This window comes from Rhinolophus sinicus, linkage group LG06 (genome assembly GCF_036562045.2).
Source record: "Rhinolophus sinicus isolate RSC01 linkage group LG06, ASM3656204v1, whole genome shotgun sequence".
Taxonomy (NCBI): domain Eukaryota; kingdom Metazoa; phylum Chordata; class Mammalia; order Chiroptera; family Rhinolophidae; genus Rhinolophus; species Rhinolophus sinicus.
In genome coordinates this window covers 92006113-92033425 of record NC_133756.1, presented here as the reverse complement: position 1 = coordinate 92033425, position 27313 = coordinate 92006113, and the positions used below count along the sequence as shown (strand labels likewise).

Genomic DNA, 27313 nt, shown 5'->3' with positions numbered 1-27313 from the left:
AATATTATTATTAATAATAATATTGTATCAAACTAGATAATGCACATGAATATTCTCTGTAAACTACAAAGAATTATATAGATCTAACCTGGTGTTTCCTTTTCTCATCTGACCTTCTAACCTAAGTACTGAAAATAAAGTAAGATGATAGAATTTAATTTTCCAGCAATTATCTGTTCCAAATGATTGCATGTAATTTTAAATAGCCATAGTCCCAAAGCATTCTATTTATAAACATGGTAGATGAATTCTGAAGTTTTGGGGGTAAGTGTACTGCAACTTCCCTGAAATGTATAAACAAAAGAAGATAAACTAAGAGGACTGATAGATGGATAGATATTTGATCAAGCATATATGTTAAAATATTAAGTGTAGAATCCAGGTAGTAGGTATGTAGGTATTTACTACACAATTCTTTCAACTTTTCTGTATGAAAATTTTCATAATAAAATGTTTGGAATAAAAACCCATTTTTAAACCAATACAGACAGGTTTCAATGTTCTGATAGACGTTAAAGTCTACACATAGGAAAAAATTAGCATATTTATTAATTATTTTATTAGCGTGAATCATTTGTGGCTTAAAGGAATAAAAACTGTCTGGATGAAAACTCTTGATAGGAAAATATTCTGAGACTAGACCCTAATTCATTCATTACACAAATATTTATTAATCATTGTGTGAGACATCAAAGGCTGCAATGCTAAATAAGAGACATGTTCTCTGCCCACCTAGGGGTTATAGTTTTGGGCTAATTAATATTCAACTAATATTCAACATGTTTACAAATACACTATATATATATATATATATATATATATATATATATATATATATATGAAATCCAAACACATTCCCTCCTATCAACAGAGAATAATGATTTCAAAATAGGGAAATCTCAGTTTCAACAAATAATTAGGACAAGAGAAGTATGAACATGACACCAGTTAATCTGGAAACACGTTCCTTACTGTTTACCAGTTTATTATAAAAGGATATGATACAGGATACAATGAACACACAGATGTGTTGGGCAAGGTATGTGGGAAGGGGCACAGGGCTTCCATGTCGGCTCTGTGCACACCACTCTCCCAGAACCTCCATGTGTGTTCAGCAATCGGGAAGCTCTCCGAACCCTATACTGTTGGGATTTTTATGGAGGCTTCATCATGTCGGCACGATCAATTATTAACTCCATTTCCAGTCCCTCTCCCTGATCTGGAGAATAGCGGGCATGGCTGAAAAATCCAAGCTTCTAACCATTACTGACTGGTCTTGCTGGTAACCAACTCCCATCCAGATGCCCACCAGGAGCCATCTCATCACAACAAAAGACATTGCTCTTTCCCAGGAAATTCAAAGGGAGTTAGGAACTCAGTTAGGAATTGGAGTGAAAGACAAAATATTAGAAAAGATGTTCCTAGTCTCTTATCACTTAGGAAATCACTTGGAAATTATAAGGGCTTTAGGAGTTCTGTGCCACGAACCTGGGGCAGCGAGCAATATATAATTTTTTTCTATTATCTCACAGGTATGTAATGTGAGAGTATAATTTTTTAAATTTAGAAAATAATTTTTATTTATGAAATTAAATGTACATTTTCTATGAAAATTAAATTTTCTTTAAAACATTCCATCACAAAAAGAAAGTATTATCAGTATCAGATTTAAAGCATCTGTAGCTTAACTAAACAATGCTTGTTAAAAGACTAAAAAAAAAAGATTTTAAAAAAAATTCACTAAGGAGTCACAATTAGTAATACTGCCTTGCAACTGCTGAATCACTCTGCCACGTGAGTTTTGCTCCAGAGGAGCCTTTCCCAATTATTCTATTTGGTTTTACCTATTTTCTTTATTTTCTGAGATGGCAGAGTCAATAAAGATCCAATTCCCAGAAAGCTCATAGGGCATGACTGACGATAATGTTCACAAAGCGAACAAACGTAAAACCCTAGACATTCTGATCTCATACAACCTTTACGTATCCAAAATATAATAGAATGAAAACCCCAGACACAGCTATCACTCTATCACTCAAGTAAAGATAAGATTCATAACAGAAAAGTACATGAAGGAATAAACAGATCCCCACGTTGGCTAAACAGGAAATTGAAGAATATATTGCTACTAGGAACACTTCTGAGAAAGAGGACAAACGTAATCCTAATCCTTAGTGGTTAGAAATAGGCTGCGATCATTAACCTTTTGAAATCCTGAACGGTATATAGGCAAGAGGCAATATAATGTGAACAAGGACGTGGGATTCACAGAGAATGATGAAAACTGAGCAGACATCAGTGATCATAACTGCAGGAACTATTTTATGGCCGAGAATTTAGCAGAATAGAGAGAAGTCCACCTGTCTCCCTTAGCGTGCCAAGTATAAATCTTCTGCAGTTGCACTAAAGTTTTCACTAGACCCAAATAAAATAAGAGTTTGTTTTTCATTTTAAACAGCAAACAAGTGATTCCACATACCTCATCATGGCCATGTTAACCATGTTTGAACAAGGGGGGTAAAAAGAGAAGGAAAAAGGGAGACAGATTCACAATTGCAAGTATACAAGATTGAAACAATTTACAAAGAAATACAGCAGTGTCAAAAATGTTTTTACATAGTTTCCCTGGATTTATAAATATAGAATCCCACCATATGGTGAGATAATAGTCCACTATAGGGGAGAAGAGGAACTTTGAACATTTTTAATAAAACAAATACAGTTTTCTGTCTCCCTACTAAAGATGATACTCCCAGAAATACGAGTATACTTGGCTAAAGCTGAAAAGTAGCTGGAAGAGAAGCTTGCTGGTATGTCATATTTTTCCAGGGCAGAAGAATTAATGCAAATTTTGTCTAGGACACCTTGGAGACCAATGGCTAATGTCAATGACCTTTAAATCTCCTACCTATGCCATATAAGCCTAGCTTCCATCCTTTAAGAAAAGTTAAAATAAAAAACCGTGAGAAACCCATTTCCCATCCCTGACGGGGAAAAAAAACCCAAAAAACAGAAGTGAATCCATTTGCTAAATTTCTTGAGAACTGGAATCTTGTGAAACTCAAAGGAAGGATACAATGGCAGCAACACACCTTGGAATCAGCATATAGGACACAAGACTTCCCGTTTGACTAAATATGCTCTGCCCCCTGGTCCTGCAGAGAAGCAATTTTCTCAAGTATTGGCCTCAATATTCTTGTCATGAGAGAAGAAAATCTCACACATTGAAACATGAAGATGAGTGGTACCTTATGGCAGAGGAGTGGCCCAGCAAGTAGTTTATACAGGAGCTAAAAGCACTGGAGCCAAAAGGAACTTATTTCTCATTGCTTCTGAGAGAGAATGGGACACGCAGAGCACCATTTGCTATTTCTGGCGTGAAAACTTTCCTACTTGATCATGTACCATGTACATCTGTAGGGTACATAACTAGGAACTTATTTTTAGTATTCCATATATGAAACAAGCAAAATTAGAACAGATTAAAATTAAAAAAAACACACAAATCTACTCTATAGCACATGCCAGCAAATCTACCTTTCAAATACTTCTGCCTTACAAAACTAGGTCCCAAGTGCTCAATGAACAGATTTTGCCATCTTTTCCTCTTCACCCCCAAATACAGATGATTTTGAACTGCTTTATCTGGCTGAGCTCAAGTGAAATGTAAAGTAAAAAGAGAAACATCTTTTAGTTTAATAGTCTAAACACACTGCCAAATACCAAAATAGAGAGCAAAATAAACACTGCATAATAGAAAAATTAAGCTTGAAAAAGCAAAGAAGCTAAATTGGGGACACTTTAGCCAATACTGAATATTCAATATGTATTATAAATGCTAAGCTTAAATGCCTATGAGATAATACGATCACTCTTATGTGTTTGCACTGAGAGGACTTACTTTCAGCTCTCATTTATAACAGTGCAGCTTCATTTGTTTGCAGGAACTATAAAGTGAAATCCACCACCATCCAAAACCGGACTCTCAAAAAAAGTCATTACAAACCACTTCAGTAAAATTAAGTTTTACTTTGTATGTGATAAGGCTACAGAGAGCATGAGAAATTTTAGCTTAAAAAATTTTGGGGGGATTTTATTCTTATTTACTTGTTAGATAAAAAGGATGAATCCTGACATTTGTGACAACATAGATGGACCTTAAGGGAATTATGCTAAGTAAAGTAAGTCAGACAGAGAAAGACAAGTACTATATGACCTCACTTATGTGTGGAATCTTAAAAACAAACAAACAAACAAAAACAACTTACAGAGAAAGAAAACAGATTGGTGATTGCCAGAGGTGGGGTTTGGGGGCTGAGCAAAATAGGTGAAGGTGGTCAATAGGTAAAAACTTCCAGTTATAAAATAAGTAAGTCCTGGGAATGTAAGGTACAGCATAGTCACTATAGTTAATAATACTGTATTGTATATTTAAAAGTTGCTAAGAGAGATCTTAAAAGTTCTCATCAGAAGGGAAAAAAACAACACAACTGTGTGGTGTGGTGATGGTTTTAAACCAGACTTACTGTGGTGTTACTTCACAATATTTACATTATCAAAAAATTATATTGTTGTATACTTGAAAACAATATATGCACAATGTTATATGTCAATTATATCTCTATTTAAAAAAATAACCATGGGATATGCACCCAAAAAAAAAAAAAAAAAAAAAGAATAGGTGGTGATGATCATGGTAATGGTAGTGTTGGTGGTCGGAGTAGAAGCAACAATAGCTGCTGTTATTATTATTAAATGCTTATCAACTCCTTATGACAAATGAAAATTTAAGAACTGTATGCCAACTTCAATTTATGATAGAACACAGAAAAAAAAGCTCTCCATGGTCCATTAAAACTTACTAGCCAGACCCAGTGCAAACACCTAAGGATATGGAAACAATACACGCAAGCTTTAACTTTTTCAGTTTCTAGCACTGCATTGGAACATTTAATTAAATGACAATTAGAACTGCTATTGGGGGCCTATATTACTTCATTTCCATTTATTCTTTTGCTGAAAGATTAATCTGAAATCCTACTGTCTTTGGAGTTGATATTTCACAGATTTAGCATTTCAGCATTTTCTAACTCATTGGTTCAAAATCTAGTTAAATATCATAATTGCCTATGAACTTTTTATAAATATAGAAAACCAGCCTCCATCTCAGACACTCTGACTCAGAATAAACTATAGCACCTGCTCTGGAAAAAGATAGTCTAGCAGGGAGGTCAGAAATGATCTACAGGAACCTCAAGTATTCAAAAATCATGTACAAGCTATAAAGCAAACATGTTTATCATGTTCAAAGACATAAATGCTAAGCTTGAAAATTTCTGCACAGAACTGGAAAACGTATTTTAAAAAGACACTGTAAATATCAAGAAAAACCAAACAGATATCCTAAAACAGAAAAACACCACGACTGAAATTAGACCATCAATGAATGGGTTTAACAGCAAATCAGACATAGCTGAAGAAAGAATGTGTGACAGAAGAAACTATTTGGTTTAAAGGAGAGACAAAATTCAGAAAACACAAGAGACAGGGTGAAACAAAGTAAAACAAAGAATTAGAGAAAAGGTAGATGAAGAGAAAGAATGGGACAGAGGCAAAATCTACAGGGATAATGGCTGAGAGTTTTCCAAAATTCATGGAAAAAACCAATCCATAGATTCAAGAAATCCAATAAATCCCAATAAAGCAGAATAAACAAATCCATCAAAATAAGCAGAATAATCAGGCATATCAAAATAAAACTATAGAAAACAATAAATTTTTTAAAATATCTAAAAGAAGTCAGAGAAATAAACAAAGGTCACCTTCAAAGGTAACGAAAGCAATAATGTAAGCCAGAAGAAAGTAAATAAAATAATTGGTGCACTGAAAGAAAATAACTGCCAACCTCAAATTCTATACCCAGGGAAAATACCCTTGAAGAATGAAGGTGAAATAAAGACACTTGCAGGCCAAAATTAACATGGAGTTAGCCAAAAGCAAACCTGGACTAAAGAAAATTTAAATGTTATACATTATACAAAAGGAAAATGATCCCAAGATGGAAGATGTGAGATAAAAGAAAGAATAAAGAGCAAAGAAAATGGTAAATAGGTCTAAATGAGTATGACCATATAAATCAAAAAAAATCTTTAAAAATTAAGAGAATTCAAATATACAATAATAGTAGCATAGGAATTAGAAAGGAGTGTTAGAGTCAAAATGTTCTAAAGTTCTTATGTTGTCAATCAAGAAAGCAAAGATACCAATTGAGCTTAGAATTTGAATGAATATCAAATAATTCTGTTGAGTGAAAGAAGCCACACAATAAAGAGTATATACTGTATGATTCCTGTATAAAAAATTCTGGAAAATATTAAGTAATCTAAGGTGTTGAGGAACAGGAGGAGATGACAAAACCTTTGGGGATGATGGATGTATTCACTGTCTTGAGTGAAGGAGGCATTCATGAGAGTATATATAAACGTGTGGTTTACTGCATGACAATTACACTTCTAGAATGTTGTTTCTAAAAGAAAAATATTGTGGGATGCAGTTAAAACAGTACTTGAGAGCAAAATTCACAATCTTCAAAACACATGTCAAGAATATTTCCCAGGTTCTAAATTAATCAACTGGAGGACAATTAACCAGAGCATAAAAACAAGGAACAGCAAAAATTTGTTTTGTTTTGTGTGGAATAGCAGTAGGTGGCAAATGGCTAAAAACGAAAGATACTGAGTTTTGATTTGAAAAGAAGAAATGTCTTCTGGAGAGCTGAATATCAGGTCCAAAGCTGTGGGGGAAAATAATCAAGGCTGGAAATATTTTCGAATCTCCTACATTGCCTGAGACAATGCTGGTCACATAAATAAAAGCTCTTTTAAGAGACATCCATTTAACCAACCAACATGCTCCATTTCTTCTGTAATGAATTCTCATGCCCTGAATGTTTGTTGATAATCGCAATTCTCCAATATGGTCATGTACTTCCATTCTCATTGTTGAGCTTTATGCTTGACAAGTCAATTGTATATGTTTCCAAACCTCTTTGTGCGGGCTACACTTGTTTTACAAGTATTTAATTTGATTAAATATTATGTAAACCAATGAAAATTGAGTAAAAAAAGATAGGTTTTATTTTTTTCTATACAAACTAAGTTGAATGTTGTTGAAAGACTAAATAAAAGTGAACAAATTAATAAACTGTTGTAACCGATGTCATTCAATAATGCCTTGGAAAAAGTTACAGCTATATACAATGTCAGAAAGGTATTAGATGGAGGGGTTATCACTTTATAAATATCTAACTATTATATTGCTTTGTACACCTGAAACTAATAAAAACAATTTTAATTTTTTTAAAAAAGCTCTGAAGCATGTATGGCAAAAGATTAAAAAAAACACACACCAAACACTGAGATGGTTTCATAGATGTCTTTAAGCTTTTGCTTCACTTTAAAGAAATGGAAACTGGAAAGACAAGGCAGACTGTGGACCCTAACAGAAAAGCCCTACATTGAAATACCGCTGAGTGAATTTATATGTAAATTAAAATAAAATATTTGAAATTTGTATGTATCTTTTACCATTATTAAATTTGTGTCTATCTTTTACTATTTTTATTCCCCAATTTAGGTGACTTTTCAATTAACAACCAACCACCGGTTCCAACTACATCCCCTAAATGGGATTCCATTGTAGTTTTCTACATTTAAATTATAAATTTTTTTCTAGTTTTACAATATAGCTGGAGTGATAGAATGCTGCTGTCTTGCTACAAAGTAAATGCACAAATTCTAACTAAAAAGACAGAAGAATCAGTACTCTGAAGACTCTAAATAAAGCAAAATATTCTATTTTATGATGTCACACTGTGAAACAGACTGTTTGAGCAGATTGCTGTTGAAATAGGTTTATCTCTCTGCCATTATCCTACTGTAGGGGCCTGAATAAAGAAGATCTTACTCCATACAAGGGAGATAAAGAGTAACTTGAAGAACTGTCAGCAGAATCCCATTTGCCCAATTTATACAAAAGGGATTTTTAGCTTCCACGAGATCTTGAAAGATGAGAAAATTACACAAAAAATACATCTTCAGAGTATTACCTAGCACAGAAAATGCTGAAAAGTGAAAATAGAATTCGATGTACAAAAAGGAACATGATGAAATAAGGCAGAACATTTACTTCTGGCCCACAAACCAGCAGATCTACTTGTCCATAGAAGTTTCGAATGTTAGAGACACATTGGCTAAAAAGAAAAATGAAGATTTGGCCCAATGCCATGGTGATTGCACTATGATGCAACTAAATAACCCATGTCAGAGTTATAGTCTCTTTCCCCATCAACATTAATCTACGTAGCCATATAGAAGTTACCATGGCTGTGGATACAAAGCACACACACACAGATGCAGAAGAAATATACACCCGCTAGGACAACAGATCATTACCCTTTTAATGCTAAGGGCACTACTGATAATGGAAAATATCACAAATAAACTATAAAGGATGAGAGAAGGGAGTGCAGAGCTATACAGCAGAGACAATCTATTAGAACTTCAGAATGTAAATATTCCAAGGACTCTCAGATAAGAATAAAGTCTGAGGCCTGGAATCAAGATAAAAATAGGAAGGAGAAATTGTTTGGCTTCTGAAGCTGTAAATATTGCTTATATATTCAAATGTTGAGGGCTGAAGCTGAGGTTGGAGATGAGGTCAGTATGCCCAGGGTTCAGATTGTATTTGTTATTTTAAGCTTTATAAAGAAAATATCTTTTCCACCCCCCGTTTGTGCTGAAGATCAGATCAGAAAATAATGTAACATTTGTCCGTTAAAGCAATAAACTCCTAAAAGAGAAGTACCTTGTAAATCATTCCCGACAAATAGAAGTGATGAGAATTGCTCCAGCATCAGAACATCTCTGGGGCAAACCACTCAGAAACCAGGTTGGAAAAAAACCAGAGAAGCTATAAATCCATTCAGCTGGCAGTAGAGAAATTGGGTAGCTCAAGACATTTCATACACACAAAGAACTTTATTCAATACCCTATTTCAGGAGATCAAGCTGGACTCAATAACGATTTGCTGAAAACATGAGCCTGGAGAGAGAAGAGATAACATAATGAAAGATGTGTAGCCAAGGAGAAACAAACAAACAAAATAAACACTAATAACAAAACAAAACAATGGTGCCACTGACAAATACTACAATGAAATGGAAACTGGAGTAGATACTACAGTACATTTCTTAAAACAATTAAGGCCGTCAAGGATGAGAAAATAAAGAAAAAGGGACCCAGATTCCAGGTCTGGGACAAGGAGCTAGGAGAGAATTCAAGTAACTACATGGCATCAAAAACAAAACAGAAGAGCAAAAGTGGGTGAATGCAAGAAGAAAAGATGAAAGCCATCTTTCTGGTGGCGACTTGAAATCTTATTACAAGGCCACGAGATCATGAGCTTCCCTTTGTCACAGAGTGAAGCTTTCAAAAGAGGAGCCCAAGAAGCAGCATGCCTAGTAATAAGACTTGACTCGTGTGGATTGCTCTGAGTTTGAAAAACATTTTCACATTCATTAACTCACTTTATTCCCATCACAATCCTTCAGCCAAGCAAGAGGCATTATTAATCTCATTTTACAGATGGAATAAAGGGCCCCAAATATAGTAGACTGCTTTAAATAGTCTAAAAATTTTAAATGTTTAGTAAATAGAAAAATTTACAAAGATTCACTTCTCGTCAAAAGCTGTCTTTTACAAAAAAATCTACTGTTTTTGTCGTAACCTATAAGATGCATGCTTTCCTGCTATTGCAAAGATGGCTTTAACCAAAAACTCCATTCAAACTGGCAGCTAAAAATGATATGCTTCTAGAGACACCAAATGGAGATAATGATTACAGCAGATTTTCAGTTCAACTAAAGTGCAAGTTTCTCCTCCTTTACAACTTTTAATTAAATACTGCATAATGACCTTGTAAGGTGTTAGAACACTTAGTTCCCATTCCTCGTATTTCCCTAGAAGAGGAGGGAATTTACATAGCAGTGAAAGTATAGGAAGAATACACCTAACTTCTCTCTACTCCTTCACTTCTAACTCCCCAAGAGAAAAGGCGTACCTTAGCGGATTGGTCAGCCTGACGCCAAGCTTCCTTGGCTGAGCCCTTCCCTCTCTCTTGATCAGATCCAGCTGGTTTGCAGAATCTAGTGTGTGCTCCTTCATGTCCTGTGTTACAGGGGCAGTCTCTGACTGTGAGGGAGGTCTCCAGTTGCCTGGCTGCGCCAGTGAAAAGAGATGGTATGTCTTTCTAAGTCAGAGGTGAAGTATTATAACAAGTCCACTTGGCTACAGATCTACAGCCACGTTCTCCCATATTTTCTCAGTACTTAAATTGACATTCTGATCTCCATTTACTTTTTTCTCGTTTCTCAACTGGTTAAACTGTTAGGGGCTGGTGGGAGCAGACAGAGATGTTCTTTCCTGGCCCCCTAAAGCTACAAGCCAGGATAAGAGGTAAAATGAAAATAAACCAAACAGAAAAAGCTCTTTTTCCTTCCCATCCTCATTATTTTTGAAAGGACTTAATAAGAATCCACACATGTAGTCCCAAATAGCACTGCTCTCTAGTCACAGTATCAACATGATCACACGAGCTCAGCGAAGGTTAAAAGTCAAAGCACTGAACACCTACGGTAGTGTTAGGAACTACACAAATACAATAAAACACTAGTAAATAGTATTGGCCTCAAGAACAAGATCAGATTTTGAAGCAACCTCTAGTTAGATTAGACGGCCTCAGATTTGAAGGATTCTTCTAGATTTAAAATTGTTTCCTACCTAAAACTCTACCTGAAGTTTGCATGGACTATTTTAAACTATGCTTTTCATAGCTTCTTTAGCAGCAGATCAAGTAAAGTGCAGCTATAGAAACAAGTCAATGAATAAACACGAACTTCTTATTCCTCATTTGTAAAAATGAAGCCATTACCCTCTAGTGCTCAAAGTTTTTGAAGGGACCGAATCAGGCAATATATGTGAAAACATACATTTATCAAAATTCCAGACATGTACATCTTAGTTGTTTCCTTTTTCTATAGCCTGCAGCTACTATCTTTTGCCACTAGATGGCAATGCTGCTTCAGCCAGCTATTGCACTAAGGGGAGTAAGGATTTTAAACTTCTAAAAATAAAATTAAATTACAGGGTTTTTCCTGGCATCCAATGACCTGATGGATAAAACTTTGGACACCTAAAAGAAGGGGCTGTGATAATTTCACATTCTGTAAGAAATATAAGTGTTGATGGTGCCTTTACTTTTCATTTTAAAATCTTAATTCATCTGAATTAAGAAACGTGGGAAAGCCTATGAAAAAGGCATTGCATAAGGTAAGACATTTGTTGATAACTAATAAAAAATGTCTAGGGCGGCCGGATGGCTCAGTTGGTTAGAGCGCAAGACTCAACAACAGGGTTGCCGGTTCAATTCCTGCATAGGATGGTGGCCTGCGTCCCCTGCAACTAAAAGAGTGAAAATGGCGACTGGACTTGGAGCTGAGCTGCGCCCTCCGTAGCTAGACTGAAGGACAGCGACTTGGAGCTGATGGGCCCTGGAGAAACACACTATTCCCCAATATTCCCCAATTAAAAACAAAACAAAAAAAAGTCTAAACATTTACCTCTGACCCCAAACTGAGAGAAACGATCTCATCCTCAAAAGCAGAGTGAGTATCAATATGAGCAGGAATTCCTAAGATGAGACAGGATAAAACATTACTTCATTTTTCCTTTTGGTAGCTTTAAGATGACTTTTAATATAGCCTCACACTAATATGGTGAAAACATTGTTTGTTAATCAGGAATGTAATATAATTTTAGTTAAAAAGAAACATTTAGGGTGAGTGTCACTAAGTAAATAAAATTAAAGTAAATCTATACTAAAAATATCTTAACTTCATGTTAAAGTGCCACTGGGACTTGATTCTAAAATCAAGACATGAGAGTGAACGCTTAACTAGGACATTGACTCAATCCCAGCCCAAGAGGAAGATGTGAAAGATAAATAACAAACTCATTTTTCTCCTTAAACACTGGAACCCCAAGTACTTGTAGAACAAAAAGCAACAGCCAGTTGTGAAGACTAAGCATATAAATAATTAAGATATGGTTTCTCCCACCAATTTCTCATTCTATATTAACTGAGTATCTCTTAAGCGAAAGGAACTTTGCTACATGGTGAGAGTATATAAAGCACGTAAAATATATAGTCCCTGTACTCAAGGAGCTTACAGACCAATGAAAAGACTGATCAGTAAATAAGCAGTCATAATACATCATGATAAACGCAGAAAAACAAACCCCGCAACTCTTGACATTAATAAAACTCTTAAGATCATTTGATTACTACAAATATCAGATGAAGATGTAACAAGTACAAAAAAATCAATAACCTAAAGATTTTTCACTAACATGTCATCCTAGAATTGTCTTCCACATCTCAACAGAGGAGAAAGAACAGCAAGATCATGCAACCAATTAGCCTTCTCTGTACAGGCATAACTCTATCCCAGACCACAGAAATAAAGCAAGTATTGCAATAAAGTGAATCATAGTCTTTTGGCTGGTGGAGGGTCTTGCCTTCAATTTGTAAAAAACAACATCTGTGACATGTAGTAAAGTACAATAAAACAAGGTATGCCTGCACCTGTAAATTATTTGGTTTCTTCCATTATACATGTCTCCTATGTTTTTAAAGCAATCTTCTCCCTCTTTAAATAAAACATTGGGTGACGAACAAAAGAAAAAATCACAAATAGCAATTGTGTCAGTCTGTTTACACTCTGAGATGCAAGTTTCTCCAGAGATTAACTGAGATTTGCAAGGGATTAAAGTCAACAAAGGTAACAAACATAAGCAAATTACTCAGTTTGAGCTAAAAATATCTCTGATCTTAGAGAGTTACATCATCTACTTAGTTATGAAATATATGACTGGAATTTTAAAAGAAATACTCACCATGCCCAGGTTCATACTGGTTTACAGTCAATTGATCAGGTTTATATCTAATAAAACCTTCCTTCAACCACTTCTCCAAAATGCTATCACAAATGTCAGGAAGACCTGAGGTATATAAAGGTGAAATATATTAAAATACTTACTTTGCATGTTTTACCCAAGAATAAAAAACAGTCACTGTGATAAAAATCACACAGCTTTTAATTTAGTATTCAGATTCAAATATAACAATAAACCCATAAGCAAAGTAAAATAAAAAGAAAACCTTAACAATCTTTTGAGGTTACTCTATTGGATTTTATTAAATACAATGTCCAAAATAATAATTTTTTTTTTAAGGAAGGCACAGCTCACAGTGGCCCTTACAGGGATCGAACCAGCAACATCGGTGTTACTAGCACCATGCTCTAACCAACTGAGCTAACCGGCCACCCCTCAAAATAATAATAATAATAAAATAATAATTTTGCTGACAATAATTTTGGTATTTTGTAATACCAAATACTATTTGATAAATAGTAATAAAATTATAAAATTTACTATATTATATACTGGAAACCAACATGACCACTTTTTATTTTATTTTAAATAATTCAATTTATTTTTTAAATTATTTGTCTTTAAAAAACAATTTTCAAAGTGGAACTTACTTTTATTAGAGTCATAAATGTTTTTTCATGAGGGAAGAATACCCTTAAATAAGACCAAAGTCATAAAAATATAGATAAATTGAACTCCAACAAACAATTGTACCAAAGGATTAATATCCAGCTTATATAGTAAATGCTTATTAATAAATTAGACAACTCAATAGAAAAAAACTGGTAAAGGATATGAAAAAGAATTCATAGGAAAGGAAATACAAATGGCAACCTCACTAGTTAATCAGGCAATTATGAAATCAAAAGTTTAACAATATCACATGTTGGTGGGGGGGTTGGGGATGCACATTGGGGAGAATACGTTGGTATGCTGTTTTAGGGGGCAATTTGTCATTGTCTATTAACATTTTTAAATGAACGTAACTTTGACACAATTCTAATTTAGTAATCTACTTTAGAAACTCTTGCTTGGTGCATAAAGAGTCATGTACAAAGATATTCACTGCAGCACTACTACTTGTAAAATCTAAAAACCAGAAATAACCAAACTGTCTATCTGAAAGGAACTAACTGAATAAACTATTATCGATTGTCATTCAATAAAATGAAAACCTAGATAAGGTATCCAAGATATAAAGGGAAAAGAACAAGTTGGAATGATACGTGTAATATATGAATATACACCTGTACGATAATACATGTTAACAATGATATACTTTTATAGGTATCTATAGTTGGATATAAACTCATTTTTTAAAGGATTGGAATAATATATACTAAACTGTTAATGGTACTACTTCTAAGAAGAAGTATGGATGTAAGGACAGTCAGTTGTTCAAGAGGAACTTTAGCTTTGTATGTATGAATTTTTTAACACAAAACTACATTATTTAGCTAACTAAAATGTTTTAAATTTAATCAACTGTTTTGATAATTTACCTACAAATGACAAATGAAACACCCTCAACTGTAATATACTTCTAATACATTAAATCCTTTTTTCTGACCAGCATTTACTAACAATTACTTACCCCCAGGTAACGGTTTATCTTTATCTACATTGTTGTTCTCATAGTGGAATTCATAACCAAAATGCTTTACCCTTCTGTGTTTTAACGATTTTTGAACTGCATGAAGGGAAGAAAATAAACTGTTTGGGTAAAAAAGAATTTCATTCCTTCACATACTTCAAAGTAAACATTGTAAGTAAGGATTAATTACTTTAGTAATAGCAACTTTTATTAACTGCTAAATTACAGTCATTAATAAAATTCTCCAATACCTCCTATTCTTATACAACAAAAATTGGAACCCTCACCCAATCAATCTGAAAGAGCTAAATATGTATACTGCCACTCACAGTACTGCTAATGATCTGGAAAGAGTCAGAATAACTAATTTGCAACTATCTCCAGGAGGCTCTTACTACATGATAATGGTATGGCAGTGAAACGCTGATTCCTCATAGGAAATATGCCTTACAGATGAGAGAATCAAGTAAGATAATATATGTAAAAAGGCTTATAAATGTTAGGTCTACAAATGTTGGCTAATAAATATTAACCAGTTTGGAGTTTAAAATTGAAAGCTATATAAATGTCATTTATTATGAATGCTACTAAGCATTGTTGGTATGACTTCCTCACATTGGATCCAGGCTACCTTCAGTAATTTTGAGGACATACCAGAGTTTTAATGAACCAAAGGAGGAGAAAAAAAGAAGGATCAGTAACACGGCATTTTGCAGAAACTTCTAAATATCAAATTTTAAAGGTTTTACTTACAATTTTGATTGTCTTTATCTTCTGTCCAGTTAACACTTTCCAAAAGCATTTTCTCATCCTCAGAAGAAATAATTTCTTCTACTACCATGAGGCCTGGGGGTAAGGCTTGAAGCCCCAACTCCTTCCATTGTGCTGTGGGAAAACAAATTAAAATAGTCACATACAAAACTTAAAGTTCCTATATACAAATAATTCTGTCCAATAGCCATTTATCAGTTCATAAAACTCCCAATCTCATTTTAACAAATAAGAATGCTAAAAGGCACAAGACATATTAACAGTACAAAATTAAAGACCAAGATAAAAATTATGGTGCATTTTATCTACTGCAATTACCAATAGCAAATAGAATAATAGTATTCACTTAAATATTCTGTTCGATCATGATTGAGCCAATTTTTAAAACTCACTAAGAAACAAAATTTCTTATAATATCTATAGTATGCCCCTCTATAAACAAGTCAGATTGTCTATAAATACTGAATACAAAAAATTTAATGCTCAGTTTTGCCCATAGGTTCTTGACACTGGCTGTGGTCAAGTAATAGAAACATATAAAATAACACAATTTTCTAAAATAAAAATGTCATTGTATGAAGAATTTAGCATATATTTAGCATAAATTAAGAGCACATGTCCTTCAAAGTTTTAGATAAATACAGCTCTAGAAGGAAAAGGAAAAAATAATTTATGATTAAAGGGAATAGTATAATTAACATTTACTATTAGAGATCTGATCATTCTTCTTACGGACATGATTTTTGAAGCTTTCTGCTGAATAGTTTTCATCTTTGAATAATTTAATGTAAAAGTCCACAAAAATAATATAAATATCAACTAGATTTTATTAATATTTCAGAACTATAAATAGTGAATCATCTGATATTTACAAAGTGTTTACTATATTCCAGGCATTATATTATTTATTCAAATTATATAAGGAAAACTTTGGGGAAAATTCCTTAAAAACCGGTAATTTACAGTGCAAGTACAGAGTTTTCCAAATATATGTATTAAAAAGAATTAAAAATATCTCTTTGTTATTCAGTGGCTATCTGGTAGTAGATATCAAAGCAAGTATCAAAATATTCGTGACACAGTTCTATCTTCTATTCATTCTATTCTCTATTCATTTCTATTAAAAATGATTTCCATGGTTATAAACATAATTGTAACAATCTTAGAAGTACATCTGGATCTAATGTAGGATTTTGAATAGATGACTCTAAAACTCACTTTGTAAATTTTTTTTTTGTGTGTGTATGCAATTTCTTAAAGAATGTTCAATATGCTGAATGGGGGAAAACCAAAAGGACAGTATTTTCTGATTAAAACTTACTCCTAAGCCATTCAATTTTCAAACATAAAATATGGAGATAATCTAGTTTTTATCATCTGTAAAGCTTAAATCAGATTTAAAATTAAATACATATAATCACAGAAAATTACAACTTTTAAAATGTATCTTTGAAAGAGTCTGTAAAGGTTTCCTTGGAGTTTTATTTTACAAAAACATAAATTGGGTAAGATTACACTCACCTACCCACCCACAGGATATTTAAACAAAACTTTCTAACTGCCTAAGTAGGTGACAAATGATTATAGTAGAGAGATTAGATGTCTAAATCAAAGTTCATCTCAATACATCTCGTTTCCATGGGGCAGTGGTGAAAAGATGTAATAATCTCTATAATATTTCTGTAAACCACTCTATAAAGCTTTCATTTAAATTAGTAAACTTAATTAATTTAAATACAATTAAATTGAAAAATCAGTTCCTCAATCACAATCATATCTGTTGGAAGCGCAGATATGAACATATGAACATTTCCATCATCACAGAAAATTCTGGACAGCGCCACCATAAAGCTTTAAGGATCTTTGGTGGCTTAAGGTGTTCCTCCATAAATATGAAGCTTAGCACATAATCATTTAGGTTACAATTAGTTCTTAAGTAACTAATCACAAGCTTCTGGGTAGATACCGTAAAATAAATTGGTGATCTGAGTCCTCAACATTAAATTATGAAAAACATAATGACAGGTAGCAGGGTTCCAAAATAAGTAACATGCATAATAAACCTATTGTTAGGTTGGGGGGATCAGCTCCTTAAAGGCAGGCTATGTCTTAATTGACCTCTCTTCAACCACTTGTCCCAGACCTGGCACCAACTAGGTGCTTACATAATGTTAAAGGGAAAAGGGCTGTCTTAACTGATGTCCTATTTTGTTTCACAATAACTGAACCTCCCAAGAAAAGGAAAGAAAACTCAAACAAAAGCAAGAACTAGTTTTTAAAAGATACCTGTATAATAATACCTTTTTCCACAAAATTGAAGTACAGAATGATCTTTTGTCCTAAATCATCCACTATTTCTTTTCCATTGAGGGTAACATAGGCTTTCTTGGATTCTTCTATAGTTTTGTATATTACAAATGCGTAGGGCTTATCAGGAGGCATTAAGAGAGCATCCACTTGTCCAAATCTCTCTAAAACTGGAAACAGCTGGTTCCTACTCACACCATTACCCAAACCACCATTGGCAACAACCAGGATCTTAAAAAAACAACAAAAAAAGAAACATGAACAATTGATATCAACCTGTTTATTTTTAAAGATTTTAAAATAAGATAAAATAAGATTATTTTTAAATAAGATAAAATAAGATTTTTTTAAACAAGATTTCTACAAAGGTGTAATTAAGAAAGAAAAAAAGTTCCTTTACAGTGGTTATTTGGTTTTCTAATTTCATACAAAGTATGTAAATCAATTTACTAAATATTTAGGGATTAAAAAGTACTCCTTTGTTGTAAATAATACTGATTTTTAAATAGCATTTTTAGTAAAATATTCATTTCTTAATGACCTACATACAAATTAAAGATAACTTATTACTGTTCAAATATAAATTTAACATAATGAAAGAGAAACAGGAGGAAGAGAGGTGGAAAAAACAAGGAGTTAATTACTAATATTTACTTTTTTGCCAGACACTGTGCTTGCTATATATTTTTACCTACTTAATCCTTATGAAAATAATTTTCACAATAATTCTACAAAGTTGGTAATATTAGCCCCACTTCATCGACGATGAAGCTAGGTTTCAAACTTATTTCTGTTTCTGTCAGTTTCCAGAATTCACACTTTTGATATAACCATTATACAATGTTTACTAAAAACTAAAAGTAAAGGTATTGACTCAAAGAAAAACAAATTACAGGCTATACTGAATAAAAAATTTTTCTGTGTTTAAGTAATTCAGTCATTTTGTAATTACAATGTTTTCCTTTTTAAGTTTCGTGCTTACTTCCTGTCATCTGCAGTCTGCACTAAACTTTATTCAGGGATTATTTTTTTGGGGTGGGGGTCTCCTATTTTTATTCTGATGTTCATGGCCTAGTGCCCTTATAATCTTGGTACTTAAAAACATTCTACATGATGTTAAGATGTTTAATTTTTGATCCATGCCTTCTAAAAACTTTGTAGCATAGTAAAAGTAAAGTATTGATGGTCTATTCTCATCAGCTCATCTATATCAGGTATAGGCAAACTTCTAAAAATGATCACATAGTAAATATTTTAGGCTTCACAGGTCACGTAAGTCTCTGTCACATAACCTTGTTTTTATTTAACAACCTTTAAAAATGTAAAACTCACTCTTAGTTCACAAGCCAGCTTTGACTTGAGGAGAGTAGTTTGCCCCTGATTTATACTAAACTAGAGATTAGAACATACTGTATTAGTTTCATATACACAAAATGGGAATATCTAGAACCTTGTTTTAAAAGAATGTAATAGAATCATTTAAAATGAGATAACAAAAAATGTACAGCTCTGTTCTTTTATGGGACAGCCAATACTTTGTATGTATGCAAGTATACACATAATAAACAACACGCTGATACAATACTATAAAATATGGTATAAAATTTAGCCTCAGATGGCTTGCCCTGGACCTCATTCAGTGAAATTTATAAATAAAACTACCAAAATAATTTGGTTACATGCTGCCATAGTCACAAAAACATTTCCGTATTCCCAAATCTAGGGAACTCAAAGATTCTGTAAATGACAAGGTTCCACTGCATATCTAGGAACTGAGGACGACGGCGAGGTGTGACCTGAGGAGTTATCAGTGGTCCTCAAAGATTCTAAGTGATTTGTAGGCGAGCCTAACAGCAGACCACACGAAAACAAGTTCAGTGGGAGACAGAAGGGAGAAATTTATTTACTATTACATGTGAGTTATACAGTATAATTAAATGCAGTTATTGTTTTATTTATAATTTTTCAGCTAAGCAATTTTCCCAGTAATATGAAGTAGAGAATTCGGAATTTTTTGTGTTATGTTTGGTCCTGACAATTTGAGGATCACTCTAGAGAAATCTCACTATGGCTACACATTTCCATAAAGGCACCTATATTTCTAACACATGGTAAAAAAAAGCATTTGTTCTCCCCTGGATAGATCATATATCATTGGAGGTCCTTCTACAATTTTACTCTTTTCCTCTAAAAACACTGTGGATAAAAATATCAAACCTAAACAAATTGACATTTCAAAAGCCACGAAGGTGAGATTAACGCTTCTAGAGATTTGAAAGAAAAGACAGACCCAACCAGAAACAGGCTTCAGAGGCAGCAAACAAACTTAGCCCATTTCTTTTCTTACCACTTCTCTTCATGACCCTGTAAGGAAGAAAAAGCAAGTTACACTTGGGAAGAGAAGACAGAGGATGTGCCAGTTTAATCTTCTGAATGCTGCATAGCTTCAGCAGCTCTTGGAAGAAAGTGTGTAAAAACATATTAATCCTAATCTATTATCTATTCCAAGCTTTTCATAGGAATTTGGTTTAAATTCTCTAAAGTCATTAATAGTTAAGACAATCAAAGTGTGGGCCTTTTACCTGCTAAAATTAAATCTCCTCAAAGATTACTCATTCCTAAACTATGATGCAGCACAGAAAACAGAAGAAGCATTTATCTGGGAGTCAAGAGACCTAAATTTTAATCCCAGATTCACCTTCTCAATTGTTTGTCATTGGCCTTCAGTTAGATGAAGGCTAAGGTTCCTTCCTACTCTTATCCTATAGCTTTAGAACCAGAAAGATATTGGAAGGAAGGAATAAAGGAAGGGAGGGAGGGAGGAAGGAGAAGGGAAGGGAAAGGAAGAGAAGGATGGAGGGAGGAATTCATAAGGTATTTTAATGACTAGTAAGTACTGTCATATACATATCCTCTTTAGAATCTAACAATCTAACTGGATTTTAAAAAGTATGCACTACAACGTCCTTACAAATGAAGAAAGCTGAGGTCAAAGGATACTGCTCATGCCCAAATAAGTGGGGAATCTAAGAGTCACAGTAAGTTTTTCTAATTCATAGCCTAGGAAGTTTCAAAGTCCCCTAAATATTAGGTTGGTACAAAAGTAATTGCAGTTTCTGCAATTAGTTTTAACCTTTTAAACAACAATAACTTTTGTACCAACCTAATATAATTATTGCCATAAGATAATGAAAAGGCTTTGTAAATAAGATGCAATAAACATAAAATGTTTTCTAGCATATAGCTATAATACAGATGAACTTACAAAGAAAAGAAAGAAGATTGAATTAGGATACAAAAGATGTAGCTTTAAGTTTCAGTCACGTTATATCAATTACAACCTCTCAAAATCTTTGTTTTCTCATCCATCTCATAGGATTTTTTAAGAAATTAAATAATGAATGGGTATGCCTTGTAAACTGTAAACAGCTGTACAATGTTATTGTTATTAACACATACCTACAACTCCCTCATAGTTCAACCAACACAATCGATGCAAATTCAAACTACACTAGGGTATGTCTTAAAATAGGTTAGCAGATCCTAACATATGGATATTTAATATAAATATAACATATGACTAAACCATTACAGCCTCCTTTTCTGAGCAATTAACAAATATTACTACAATACATTGCATGGCAATACATTTACATTCAAAGGACAATAATAGTTTTAGGTCACCTGAGTGGCATAGGATACTGTTTCAATGCCTTCATGTCTCAGCAAAGTGTGCCTGGCTTTCACCTGTTTCCTTAAGAATTTCTTCTCAGTTTTACTGAGTTTGTAATTACTTTGATGGTTGCTATCCATGGCAATACTGGAAAAGAAAAAAAGTACAAAATGTCAACCTTAAAAGTCCTGAAGGGACAGTTATAATGATGCTATTCATATACTCTGCAGTTTGTAAATATTTCTATGTAACACCTTTTTTAAAAATGCTTTCTTTACCTTTTACTTTAGAGAAGTGAGAACAAACAGATGCAGGAACAATAAAGAAATATTTAAAAGGTAACAAAGAAGCAAGAACATCTACTTGGGGTCTACAAAACGTTCCAATGCTCTAGCTCTATTCAGTGAGCTATTTTACCCATAGATGATATATCCCTTTACTTATGAAATTCTAGGTAAAATGTGCCACAAATTTCACGAACATTATGTTAGGAAAGAAAAAAAAAATTCACAGAAGCATATAAAGTATGATTCCATTTACACAAAGTTTAAAACTCAAAAGACATATATTGTTTATATATAAATGCAAACAAAAGCAAGGAAATGATAAACACAAAGTTTAGGAGAGAAGTTATTTCTGGGAAGAAAGAGAGGAATGTGATATGCAAGTGACACAAAATCATTAAAGGTACTTCTTAAGCTAGGTGATGTTTTAGGTGTTTATTATTTTTTTAAAGCTACACGTTATACATTTTTGCATCTATAGTTTTTTTAAATAACAGATATAAGGACTCCATAGAATTGTTTTCATTTAACTAAAATACATCAATCAGCAAGTAGTTACTGAGTGCTTTCCCAGAGGCCTTCACACTATCCAATTCAGCACCCTACAGCATGCATTATAGTAGTTTACTTTATTTTGTTCACAGAATTTGACAAAATTTATGGTGATTCATTATTAGCTTAATTCCCCAATCAGTTGTTAACTCAGAGAGCAGTAATCGAACACAGTATGTGCTCAATAAAAATTTGTTGAAGGGGTAAACAAATGGTAATGGATGAATACACAAATGTCTATTTATAGTCTCAGCACTCTGCACCATACAACCATGATACAGTGTATGCTTTCAACAAGTTAATAAGTTAGTTGAGGAAAACAGACAAACACTGAACAACGAAAGAATATGACACATCTTTATATAATTGTTAATGGTATATCTTTAGGTTGTGACATGAACTAGAGACAACAAAAAAAAATCATATCAATATTAACTGGAAAAGTTTGGAAGAACTTCAAAACAGAATGGGACTTGGTCAAGAAGGACAAGAAAAACATAGTCAGATGAAAGGGAAGATATCCAGTGAGTCAATGAGGAGCAGAAACTGAAATCACAAATGGATGTATCTGGCAAACACAGTGCGAGGTAAGCATGATTTTTCAGAGCAGAGAATATTAGCTTATCCCCTGACCCCACTCTTCACGCACTTGAAAGTCTTCAAAGTTAGCAAACGAAATAAATTGAGTAAGTTAAATAAAATTGTTACCGCAGGTAGAAAGAACAAGGAGAGAGGGGGGAAGAAGGGAAAGAGGAAGTGCGGGAAACAAAGGAGAGAGGAGATGAGATCATTCTAAAGAAAAGGTGCAGCTAAACAAAAAAAAAAAAGAAAGAAAAGAAAAGGTGCCGCTACAGCTACTTGCAATACTTGCCCTCCTCTTGGCCTGCGCACTCCCGTTATTTTGGGAGTGTACTATTTCCTTTCTCTTAATAAATCCACTGCTTGTTCGGCTTTGTTTGCGTTGCTTATTTGATACATCCTGGAATTCCTTCCTGTTACCATACAAGAACCCTTTTTTCCCTGGTAACAAAATCATATACCAAAACAACTCATAACCAGTAAAAACTCTAATTACTAACCTATACGGATCCAAGAAAAATTAGCTTAGTCTACTGAAAGAACTAACATACAGGGCACATGTGATGGGAGGTAAGGCCAGTAAAACGGGCTGGCTGGACAGTACAGAAGAGACGTGAGAGGCAAGAAGAAATGCTAGCCTGATCTAGGGTGGAGGCTGCAGGAAGAAAGGACACAGGGAGAGAGTGGGAGGGCCAAAGTAAAGTTCAGGTACAATGAGTAGGTCTGGATGACTACTCAGACATGAGGGAGAGAAGAGTCACAGATCGCTTACTACCGGTAACAGTACAGAGCCTGAGTGACTGAAAGACTGCTGGTGTCATTTCAACACTGCAAAGGTGAGGAAGAATTACTAAGTGAGGGCAGTAATGAGTCAGATTTCAGATTTAGGATATACCATGTTTGAGGTACTGGTGAAATACACAGTTGCAATGTCTGGCTGGCAGGTGACAATATAAAGTCACTAACAGGAGAGGGAATAAGGTTAGAAAGTTTCCGGAGTCATCATTACATAGGAAGGGTTAGCTGAACAGGTATTTTTAACATGTACTAATTATAATTGTTTATTCTAATGTTTGTCCCCTTCCATTGGACTATGAGCTCTTTGAAGACAGGCATTGAATTGTATTTTTTTTGTTCAATGCCATGAGACAGACAGTATAACAGTGCTTAGCGGTCCAGGTTCTCAGTTCAAATTTCAGCTCTGCCACTATTAGCTGATCCTGTGTGAGTTCATTACTTACTTCTGTGCTTAGGTTTCTTCACCTATAAAATAGGAATAATAGTGCCTGTTCTTGGCACATAACTCCATCCACTCTCTGGACTAAAAACTTGACCAAACTCTAGCATGGCTTCTAGCAGCATCAAGCAATGTCCCTAGGATGACCCCAACTACCCATTAAAATGCCTGCCTAAGAAAACTCAAAATGCTGCCAGGAAATTTTACTATTTGTTCTAGCAACAAATAGTAAAATAGGCCCCTGACCTCCCTTTCTTAAAGTGTTTACTAAAAAGGGCTTACAATTATGAATATGCATTTCTTGCCATTCAGAAGTGTCTCTCTCAAGGACCTGAGGGCCATTCCTTTGAAATTTACTCATCAGGAAGGATAGAGCCTCCATCTCCCAGTCTCTATGACAAGATAGAATCCAAACTTTGATAACTGCCAGTAGTAAACAACTGGCCTCGTTGTATTTGCATCGACAACCTTTTGTAATGTTCACTTCTCTGACTCTACTGAGATTCTACTCACCCTACCCCTTCCTCATTCACCCTTTAAAACACCCAAATCACTGCTGCAGCTCTTTCCCCTACTATCAGTAACTACTGAAGAAAATCTGTATTCACTGTTTTAACTAATGTCCAGCTGCATTAACGTTTGACACAATCTCATAACTTTGTTAAAAGGAGTAACTACATCTATTACTAAATTTAGTATTACCATGTTTCCCCAAAAATAAGACCTAGCCAGACAATCAGCTCTAATGTGTCTTTTAGAACAAAAATTAATATAAGTCCCAGTCTTATCTTACTATAAGACTGTGTCTTATATAATATAATACCAGGTATAATATTAATATAATATAATATAATAAGACCAGGTCTTATATAATACAAAACTTGGCCTTATATTAATATTTGCTCCAAAAGACGCATTAGAGCTGACTGTCCGGCTAGGTCTTATTTTCAGGGAAACACGGTAACTACTACTGTTAATTTCCAGAAGAGGCTGATCAGAACAGTTTAATTAGATACAGAAAAGCTGAGGGCTCTGAAAGAAACTATCTTACTGCCATTCTATTCCAAGGTCATTATTTTTGGAATGGCATCTGTGCAGTATGCAAGGGAGAACAAGGGATCGATGCGCTAAAAATTTGTTTCTTGTCACATGAGCAAAGACTGCAAAGTGGAAGAAATGAGGAAGAAAAGATGTTGAATATGTCTTTTTAAAAGTCTGACACTAAGTCTAGCACCAGTAGATGGAACTTCATAATCACATTTCTATCACTCCCCTTCTCTTCTCCTTCCCTCAGTCGTGCAGTATCATGTGAAGAAACACAAGTCCGTGTTGCTCTGGAGGCTCCTTTGTCCCCCATTCCAGTGACCTGGCAATGCACTGGCCCAGCAGGTCTGAATCACCTCAACAAGGAATGGGCTAATACCAGCTGCTGAGGTCTGGAAGTGCTTCCTTTCTAACAAGGCCACTTCCCTGGCCAAGGAATTTACACTATTGCACAAAGGCTTGGATGCTCCTTGCCATGTTATGGGAGTGTTATGGGATGTTACAGGAGTGAGGTCACTATTTACTAGAATACTAGACACGCTGAGTCAAGTCTAATCATGTCCCGCCTAAAAACATTCTCTGTAGGATAACAAGAGTTTAAAGATCACGCATGCTCTGCTAGTAAGTTTAACCCCAATATATCCTTGGTTATTGACCTAAGTGGTACTAGTAGTATATGTGTCCATACCCTCCTTGAACAACAGGTGCCTATAATGAACCAAGCAGTATAAACAAATGTTCCTGTGCTTGTATGTAAATTACACTTAATCAACAGCAAAAATTAGAACTGAAATTCCTATCAAATGAGGCCTGACCATAAAGTACAGCATAGGTATACAGGGTATACATACAAATCTAGAGGACACACAAGAAATTGGTGATATGGGTTGTCTCCAGGAAGTGGAAATGGGTAGATTGGTACGGGAATGAAAGGGAGCATTCTTTTTTTGTAACTTCTGAATCTAGTAGCTATTCAAATTGCATCACGTATTGGAAAAAAAAAAGGAAATGATTAGAAAAAAACTGACCACATTACTTGTCACAGCACCCCGTTTTAACTCTTTGAACACCTACTCTATATTTATATGCCCTCATTAATTTGTTTATTCTCCATCTTCCTCCTCTAATTTACCAGAAAGCTCCATGAAAGTAGATTTTGTATTGTTCACCTGTAGCCCTCAGCACCTAGAAAAGGATCTAGTAGCCACTCAATAAACGTTTATTGAGCAAGCATAAACTTATTAACTTACTAACCTTGCCATCTTACCTCCTAAACCTCTTCTTCAGAACTCTAAGTATGGTGGCCCTCTTCAATGTTTTCATTAATGCCTGGTGTGTATCTCTATCTCTGTAGTTTTTACATTGTGGTATAATTACACTTATTTGTGTTTGTGTGTTGGGCTCACCCAGAAGCCTGTCATCTACTATTTGAGGGCATGGACTTGAATGTGGGGCATACAGCTAGCAGCCACTCCGTAAACACAGAGGGTGAGAAAAAAAATGTATACACATTTTAGGAAAGGAAAAAACTGTATTAAAATGGTAATACTCAATATATAGTGATAACAAGAGATGAATACAAGTCATGTGTGTGCATTTTTTTGGCACCCCCTGTATTTAACTGAAATGAAAACCAGAGGCTGACACTGGCCCAACAGTCTCTGGGACTACTCAAATAAGAGCACAGGAAGATTCAGCTGTGTGAGGGACCAGACCACTAGCAATGCCTTTTCTTCACTGGATTGGCACGGGTCAGAAAAGCACAAGAACTGCCAGACCAACACGCCCCAGGCTGCAACCGCCAGTCCCCAAAGGAAACAGAAGACTTACACAGACTACTCGCAGGCATCCGCACCAAACACAAACACGTGCACCTCAAACGCTGGCAGGACCGCCCAACGCACAAACACCCTTCTGCCCAGGGACCGCACCAGGGCGCCGCTGGGGACATTCATCCTCTCCCTAGGTTCGCAGCCCCACACTAGCAAGCCGATAACGACCGGAAAAGGCCGACAAGAGAAAGCGATGATTTGCAATCATCATGCCCGCCGGTAAGAAGTGCCACAAACCTCTGCATCGGCTCAGGCTGGGTTCTCGCTACGCGGGTGCTCTCTCCTCCACCAGCCTCTCCAATCTACCCCTGAAAGCTGCGGCGGGTACTCTCACGTCACCTCACCTGGGCGCAGCCATGTTGGAGAAAACTGTACTACATTTCCCAT

General features: G+C 34.7%; 1 protein-coding gene across 4 annotated transcripts in view; it reads right to left on the bottom strand.

Moving 5' to 3' along the window:
* The window catches only part of ALKBH8 (alkB homolog 8, tRNA methyltransferase), a 54719-nt gene extending 27412 nt beyond the window's left edge, over positions 1 to 27307 (bottom strand). Inside the window, exons 1-8 of one of the 4 annotated variants that reach the window (XM_019715704.2) lie at positions 27164 to 27299; positions 23709 to 23774; positions 21410 to 21545; positions 17719 to 17956; positions 15401 to 15532; positions 14648 to 14743; positions 13015 to 13119; positions 11679 to 11749 (exon numbers count right to left, since the gene is read on the bottom strand). In XM_019715704.2, the coding sequence (XP_019571263.2) occupies positions 11679 to 11749; positions 13015 to 13119; positions 14648 to 14743; positions 15401 to 15532; positions 17719 to 17956; positions 21410 to 21545; positions 23709 to 23774; positions 27164 to 27171 (852 nt within the window). In that variant the 5' untranslated portion in view covers positions 27172 to 27299. Of the gene's footprint in view, positions 1 to 11678; positions 11750 to 13014; positions 13120 to 14647; positions 14744 to 15400; positions 15533 to 17718; positions 17957 to 20015; positions 20090 to 21409; positions 21546 to 23708; positions 23775 to 27163 lie in introns of those variants that run through there. The other 3 variants (XM_019715705.2, XM_074335530.1, XM_019715707.2) reach the window with 3 other exon arrangements.
* Between the last annotated feature and the right edge of the window lie 6 nt (positions 27308 to 27313).